General features: G+C 45.1%; 1 protein-coding gene across 1 annotated transcript; it reads left to right on the forward strand.

Annotated features, from left to right (window-relative positions):
• The first annotated feature begins 3,881 nt into the window (after positions 1-3,881).
• LOC148013412 (uncharacterized) lies at positions 3,882-6,464 on the forward strand. Its single transcript, XM_087668404.1, has one exon. It carries the CDS (start codon positions 4,071-4,073, stop codon positions 6,357-6,359), a length of 2,289 nt encoding a protein of 762 aa, XP_087524530.1. The 5' UTR covers positions 3,882-4,070; the 3' UTR covers positions 6,360-6,464.
• The last annotated feature ends 1,836 nt before the right edge of the window (positions 6,465-8,300 follow it).

Genomic DNA, 8,300 nt, shown 5'->3' on the forward strand with positions numbered 1-8,300 from the left:
ACAAGAGTAGGGCTTACCATACATAGTGGATTGATATTCTCAAGAAATTGATATGCACCATGGTCAAAAGTGTACGAACTCATCGTTGATTTTCAATACCAATTTCACACCTCCAAAGCCAATCGGAATCTTAAAAGTAATGATGACAACATAATTTGATATTTCAAAAATAAGAGTAGATGAAAGGCATACAAAGTGAGCTCACTTATGAGGTAAAAAGAAGGTTAGTGGATGCAAGAAGAGGTGTTGAATCCAGGTGCATGACTTTGATGGGATAATAATATGACAAATGTGCTAGAAGCATATAAGAGGACCAATCATAAGGATTGCTAGATAGCCTACAAATCATGACAATATATTGGGAAGGGAGGAAAGCTTTCCTTTAGTCTTGGATAGGTGCACTGAACTTTTTGAGTGACGAAAGATGTGCTGAATATTCTTAGAAGTTTTCAGCTTCATTTCATTTCATTTATGGAAGATCAAATAGACATGTGCATTATATGTGCTTTGGATTTGTATGCAATTGCACGTCTTGAAGTTTAAGCTGACATTACGTATACCTAAACATAAAATGCCAAGGAGATTGGTTAAGCAAGAAGGGGGACATAGGTGGATTCCATAAGGCTTGATAAATAGTTAAATGAGCTAATAGAAAATTCAAAAGAAAATCACTGGGCTATAGGATACACCACTCACTTCCATTCTTTTAAGATTTGTTTGGTCTAAAGAATAGAGTATAATTAGTTATCCAATCAATGTGAGATGCTATAATCTCACATGTTATTATCCTATTTTTTAAGGCAAAAGGATAAGCTCCATACAAGTTCCAACCCTCTTGATTGCATAGCTTGTCATTTTCTTGAAAGTTGCTTTGATGGCTAGAAAAGACGCCCATCATGGACCGTTTCCTCATTAAGCCTGAGTTTAGGAGGCCCATCATATCCAATTACTTTGTCTCATTTGGTGGGCTATCAATGGCAAGATGAGACATACTATTTCAAGTAATGTAGCACAATATTGAAGGGACACAAGGAGGGAGGCAAAAAAGGTGTTGCCATTAAGCTTGTGATGTGAATATATAAAGGCCATTATCTTAAGACTTTTTTGGGGGGTAGATATCTTGCTTGGGAAGTGTTAGGTATAAGTAATGAAAGTACTAAAAATATTGTGATGATATAAAGGCAAAGCACAAATAATGATGCTAGTCCATACAAACAAGCTTTGTATAAGCATTTTTTATTTATTAACAAGAAACAATAGGGAAGCATTCCCATGGCCAATCATCAAGTATGTAAGGAGGGGAAGTTGGGTGTCACTAGACTACAGGAAAGAGGAGGTGACATGCCATGTTCCTAGTGTTTTTGAGAGTATTCCACATGCTAACCAAATTTGTGAGGAAGTGGAAATGAATGCAATAAGCTAGACAAGGCCATTTTGTAATATATTATGTATATTATGCAATTACACTCTACAAGGATCAAAATTGCTATGAATGATTAACTATATTTAGTTTCAATGTTAGATGATAAAGAAAGTTCGTGATTTAGTTGAGCAAATGGCAATTGGTGGATTGTCATGTTAGGGTTATGCTATATATTTTCACTTTCATTTGCATGTGTAATGCCTCACATTTTTAAAGGATGTTTATTGCACAAAGTTAGCACGGGGAATGGATACACAACTTCTACTTCACACAAATAGACTACATATGCACTATTGAGTAATCCCTTAAGAAGGTTGGATTAAATAGACTCTTAGTGATTAAGTTGTCCTATTGTGCACTCATGAATCACCCTTCCTATCTTTGTAGCACGTAATTTTTAACTATATATCTCCAAAAAAGAACGAAAGCAATCAATAAAACTCTAGAAGTGATCTTAGATGGCATCCATGTAGTGACCTCAAAGGTCTCAAAACAAAACATTTTTTAAAACAAACTTTTTAAAGAAGACCTCTTCAATTGCACCACCCTAAACTTCGAGATGCTTAAACTTGTCATCCCTCTTGTCTTTTCTCTCCCTTTGCGCCCCCCCCCCCCCCCCCCCCCCCCCACACACACACACACACGCATGCACGCATGTGAGAGGACTCGTTATAAACCCAGTTATGCTAGTTGATGAAGGGGAAATCCATTTGCAACCTACATATCTATTATTAACAGAGAGCGAGATGTGCTTCTTGATGCACAAAACAATTGCCAAGCCCATGTGGCATTTGCAAAAATTTTTAATGATAAATTAAATTTACCCCCTTTCCAGTGCACACATCTCTCACAGTAGTTCAATTGCCATACGTGCGTGCTAGCACATCGCTATATTCTTTGTCTGATAGACTCTCTCTCTCTCTCTCTCTCTAACATGCCTTTGTAGAGGACACTCATGACGTGATGGCAAACGCTCTAGGTGGCAAGTAGAGCCCATGCCCTTCTTTAGAGCTGGTATGGTAGCTATGGTGCTCTATAAGGAAAGAAGCTAAACATGGTGTTGAAGGGAGGTGCCTCCTCCTATAGTTATAAATGTGAAGAGGGAGGAGGAGTTGAAGGATGGTTGTTCACTTCAAAAACCTATATACCTAGAGGTGAAAGTTGAGGGGGAGCCTCACTCCAATATGGTATGTGTCTTGTAATTAATAGCACTCATTCTTTGAGTAATCTCTCTCTCTCTCTCTCTCTCTCTCTCTCTCTCTCTCTATCTGTGTCAATCAGAAAACTCTTTGTCTCAATCATGGGAGATCATGCATACTTTGTGTGAAGGATGGTGATAGTTATGTAAAGAAGGTTTGAGCTCTACTCACCAATCATTGTTTAATCATGGATGCATACTCTCTGTGTGCGTGTGTGCGCATGCACACACGCCAAGGGTTATGTTTCCTTGTCCAAAACGCCAATTACAATCGTCTTATAAATAATTACATATGCTAAAATTTCCTTTAAAATAAGGAAGACCTCTTTCTTTGGCAATTAAAAGACTTCTTCTCTAAAAATCTAGAGAGTTTTCAAAAAAAATGCAAATTGCTTGATAAAGCTAGGGTTTTCTCGTGAACGGGGGGGGGGGGGGGGGCAGGCGTTTGTTCTCAAAGGGCCAAGGCATGAGCCTCGGAAAGATAATAGCTTTTCGGTGGAAGCATTGAGACATGTGCTGTGGAAAAAAGACACTTTAAGGGGCGAGAAAGGAGGGGGGGAATGGGCAAAATTGTCATTGCTAAAATGATTGGATTCCTTGGATGAGATAAATTAGATTGTAAATAATACAATGCACAGATACCCAGCCTTTTGTTTGTTTTTGTTTTTTGACCCCACTCGTGCGGCAGGGGATCTCGGCTAATGGACACGTGGCCGGAGGCAGGCGGGCTGGCGGATACGCGGTGCTCTAGCTTGTGGCTGAGCGCAGCGGAAAGAGAGATCGGGGCCGACGTGGAGCCGGTCATCCAGTAAGACCAGCACTGTCGGTGGAGCGCGTATTTTACGCGAAATAGAAAGTGCTGCTAAAGTTAGCAGAAGGGCGCATTGAAACCCGCAGTCAGAGATTCTGGTAGCCCCCGCCACGTCGGCGTGGCTCGGGAGCCTCGAGGCTAAGCAGCTTCAGATTTTGAGCGCCACCGTGGCGCATGGCGATTGGCAGCCTGGATATTGAGGGGCGTGGGCGGATCCGCTGGGGTGGAGGTCGAGCGGTGACGTGGCGCTTTCGGGCAGGGCGACGGCGTTTGACGGAGGGAGCGGGGGAAGGGCCGCTAGAGATGGCGACTGGCGAGCAGCTCTCTAAGTTGTTTGGCGGCAGGACGCGTGGCTGCGAAACTGGAGGCCGAGTTGGCCACAACTAAGAGATGAATGCCAGGCTTGGCCCCCCCCCCCCCCCCCTCGATGAGCCTTTCCTTTCTCCCTCCCTCCCTCTCTCTCTCTCTCTCGTCCTTTCTGAATTCAATGATCGTCTCCACTGTCTCCTTTGCCCACCTCCTCTTTCACCCTCTTTTCTCCTCTTTCTCCCCTGCTGCTGCCGCTGCTGCTATCGCCGCTATCTTCTCCTCTCTTCTCCGAGAAGCAGAAGAAGGAGGAGAAGAAGGAGCACACAGACATGTTCCCCTCCAACCCCAGGACAGACCGCTTCCGTCCCCGCTTCCGCCCCATCGCCCCCAAGCCCTCCCCCTTCCCCCCTGCTGCCGCCGCCGCCCCCAGCTTCGGCACCACCGACCCCTCCTCCACCTGCGCCTCCCTCGACTCCCTTGCCTCCTCCGGTAAGTGCACCCGCCGTCCCCGCAAGCGCCGCACCACTGACTCCTCCTCCGTCGCCTCCCGCTGCCCCAAGGCCCCCAGCAAGGCCCCCATCGTTGTTGCTGCCTCCCAAAACAGCTTCAGCGCCGGTGGCGGTGCTGTGGGCAGCTCCATCTGGCAGGGCAATTCCGATGGCGGTGTTCCCAGCCAGGATGCTTCTTCTACTGCGGATGCGTGGACAGGGAGTCAGGATGTCTGTGGATCGCGTCACGACGAAGGTTTCACAGGGGAGGTTAGGATGCAGGAAGCAGGTGACCTTGTGTGGGCAAACAGGGCAGGCATTGCACCTGGGGGCATTGCATATATGGCAGAGGACCTCACCCAGCTAGGAGAGGCAGGAAGACAGGTGCAAAGGGGTCTCATATCAATGCAGCCAGCGGTACATCCTAGCACAGTTGGCTCTTTTAGCAGGGATATGGCAGAGAGAGAGGGCAGTTTTATGGAGAGAGAAGCAGGTGTCATGGAGAGAGTCGCCGCTGTTTCCCAGGTTCTCTCTGAAAAGGCTGGCCAAACAGCATGTGGATCCAATACTAAGGGCGGAGGCTTTGTAGGTCTAGGTTTCACAGAGATGATAAGGGGCATCACGCGTCTTCCCACCACAGCAGATGTGCAATCTTTGATGCAAGGGAGAGTACCATCAGCCGCAACCAATCCGGTGGCAGGATCGCACAGCTCACCATCGCATCCAGATATTAAGGATATGCCCAGAAATCGTCCACATACTCCCAACACTGTTGTTCCTGCTCCTCCCTGGACCGTGACATATCCTTCCCCTCCATGGAATGCAGAGCATCCCGCAGCAATCTCTGGTTTGCCAGACACTTTAAGTTCCAAACAGGCAAGCATCCAATATTTGAAGAATCTGTGGCCCACCAGTCTACTGGAGGCTGATCACGATCAATACGGGAGGGAGGGTGGTATGGTGACCCTCCCGCTTCTTCCAGAAAATCCGTTCAAGCTAGACTCGCATGCTACTGAATCCTCTTTATCGACTTGCACATCTGCTGCCGCTGTTATTTCTGGCCTAAACAGGCATTCCAAGCAAGGAGCCGACTTACACAAATGCCCTGCTGGGACCAGCAGTGCTCCATTGGGAGTGGTAGATAGTGAGAGAAGAGAAGCATCATCTAAGCAAAAGGGACCTGCTGGGTCTGGTGCCCAGCTAGACTGGTCATTGACTCCGGCAGATGGATCATACATAGACCTTGCTTACCTAGAGCAAGTTTATGGTGCTTCAACTGACCCAATACTTCTTACGGATGAGACCAATCGGCCACTATGGATGAATCGAGCTTATGATAAAGCTCTGAAGTTCTGTTCTGAACGCTTGTCCATGAAAGTAGTGGCGTCTGGGCCATATTTTGATCCTTTGGGGCATCCTACCCCGCTTGGAAGATTCACATACCAGCAGTGTGCGAAACCTGCAACATTGAAAGTTACGCTGTGGGGCTTCCTTAAGAAGCTTGTGGTGCAGGAACCTGAGGTACTGTCAATGCAAGGGGATGGCAGAGGCTTGCAAAGTTTTGTTTGCAGTCGAGGAAACTCTGGTGCCATCGACAACTTTAATGAACTACACCTCAGGTTAGGTGATGATGGAGCAAACTCAACAAGTGTGGGCAAATCCAACATGCAAGTTCTATTTCACCCTTCCAGAGTGCCTTCTGTCACATTGGAATGTATCACTGATGTACATCCTCACGCTTCCCCAATGCTGGAGAGTTTAGAAGCTGTGGAAGCTAGGCTGGCTGGGGGCTCAATGCCAGCTTTCATTTCAGATCGTATGTTCATGGTGAGATGGGCAAATTCTGCAATGAGGAGGATCCTGGGCTACACAGACAATCCTCGGGCAGGGCCCACAAACCTGTCACCTCCAGAGCTATATATTATTTGTTCGTCTGAGATGTTGCCGCATTCCACCTCAGCCTTTTCTGGCAGGGTAAATGTAGAATGGATGAAGTCTGGGAGGAGGCGATCGATGATGGTACCTTGTGATGTCTGTCTTCTTGTTGCTACTTCTCATCCAACAGAGTGGTGGGTATGGAGTTTGGATGTGGCTGCCAGCCTTGGCCTAGCCTGTGGAACACAGACTTGACAAGATTGTATTGTATATGCAATTAGCAAATCAGCACATGCATGACACAATTTGTCATTGCATTGCTCAAGAAATCAAATTCTAACTTGAATTCTTCATTTACAAGCAATGTTGTTTCTCCATGTCTACAAGTCGAGCAATCTAGCTTGACTGTCTCGGACTTTGTGGAGTTGAGGCGAAACAACTCTATTGAGGATCTAGTACATCGGGGCTGATCTGAGCACACCCATCTTTTCTATCTTTCTTTTGTTGTTTCAGCTGCGATGAGTGGATATCGGCTTAATTGAATTAGTTATGTGAAGGGTGACTCAACACTCTTGACAGTAACCAGAATTCTTCACAATCCGATCCTTATATCTAATTCTACTCAACAAAGCATGTACAAGGTCCTTGATGATGAGGAGGGATTCTATAGTATTGGCCGTAACAATATTCATTTCGAAAGCAGCCTCACCATGGGTTCTTCACTCTTTTTCTTTATCACTAGAGCTAGCGACTCTTAGCATTCTCTTTCACCTTTAAGGTTACGGGGAGGAAGCGGGGGGTATCCATTCTTGGGTTGGGTTTCGACTGAGCTGCCTTGTGATGCAAATCTGCAGGCTGGAGCTGGTTATCCGAGTAGCAGGACCCTTCTCGTGCAAAATGACAGTGGAATGATCAATCTGACTCAATTGGAGGCATTGGTTTTTACACATTTAGCTCACACATGCTGAATGGGAAGTGGCAGCCCCAGTGCATGTGCAGTCTGCATGGACATGTCCATTGCAGCAAATGGATGAAGAGTATAAGGATCTCATTGGAATCATCCTCATGGAATCAGTTGATGGGGAATTCCCTTTTATATTTCTGATTGGAGATCTGGGGGTCTCATGGCCTAAAATTACGTAATATGCTTTTGTAGAGGTATTTTTTCTTCTGAAACCTGTGTGAGAAGGCGCTGGAGAAGAAGAGAAGAGGAGAAGGGAGAGAGAGGGAGAAGAGAAGAGATGGAGAGGAAGAGAAGGGGAGGAGGAGAAGACTTAAGAATGTATATGCTTGTATTGGGTCTAGTGTAGATGTCAATGGTAACCATCCTATCATTAAAGGTGACCCTTAATGTAGATTGAGGTTTATGCAGATTAAGCTATTATTATGGCTAATTGAGGTTCATGCAATGCAAGCCAATATTACAGTCAAGTTGATTGAGGTTCATGCACATGAAGCTAAGATTATGGTTAATAATGCAACTTCTTACTATGAACTCAATGACTGTGCTTGTTCTTTTCCTTTTATCACGTCTTGGCGTGTAAAATGAACGTTTTGTTTCCCTTTCGATGTAACTAAAATAGTTACGCATATCAATGGAATCACTGTCACTTGAGCTTACCTTTGAATTTAACTAAAATCCTTATGCAAGTCAATAGAATCTCTTTGTTACTGAACTTGCTTCTCCAAACTATCTAATCCCATAACATCGTCAATTGTTCATAAGAGGTTTTCCAAATGTTACCACTGTAGCCAACCATGACTCTTAGAACTCTAGCTCTTAAAGGCATGCTGCACACAACACAACATGGAAGGCCTAACGTCCTCAAATTGTGCCCTTTGCCACCTTAGAAAATGTCCCAGATGGATGATCCTCAAATCCTTGTATGTGTGTATGCATGGAATATTTCATTGCTTGTGCTCCTACAGCTCATTCTCACAATGCTCCTTTCTGAGTCTTGTCTCCTGCGTAAAAAGTAGTGACAAGCTACCTAGTGTCCAATGCCTTGTGAGACAACAAAGTGAAGCACCTTGCTTTGTGTCTTGCAACTCTTGATAAAAAAGGGGTGCTTTGCAAACTATCTTTATTCTCAATAGGGGTAGCTATGGGTGCAATGGATACCTCCTCTTGGACATCTAGATGTTGAAGCTACTTTGGTGTATGTTAATTAAGGAAATAGGGTGCAAATCAAATCA

The sequence above is a fragment of the Lygodium microphyllum genome, chromosome 26 (assembly GCF_053477565.2).
Source record: "Lygodium microphyllum isolate KBCC chromosome 26, Lygodium_microphyllum_v1.1.10, whole genome shotgun sequence".
NCBI classification, from domain to species: Eukaryota; Viridiplantae; Streptophyta; class Polypodiopsida; order Schizaeales; family Lygodiaceae; genus Lygodium; species Lygodium microphyllum.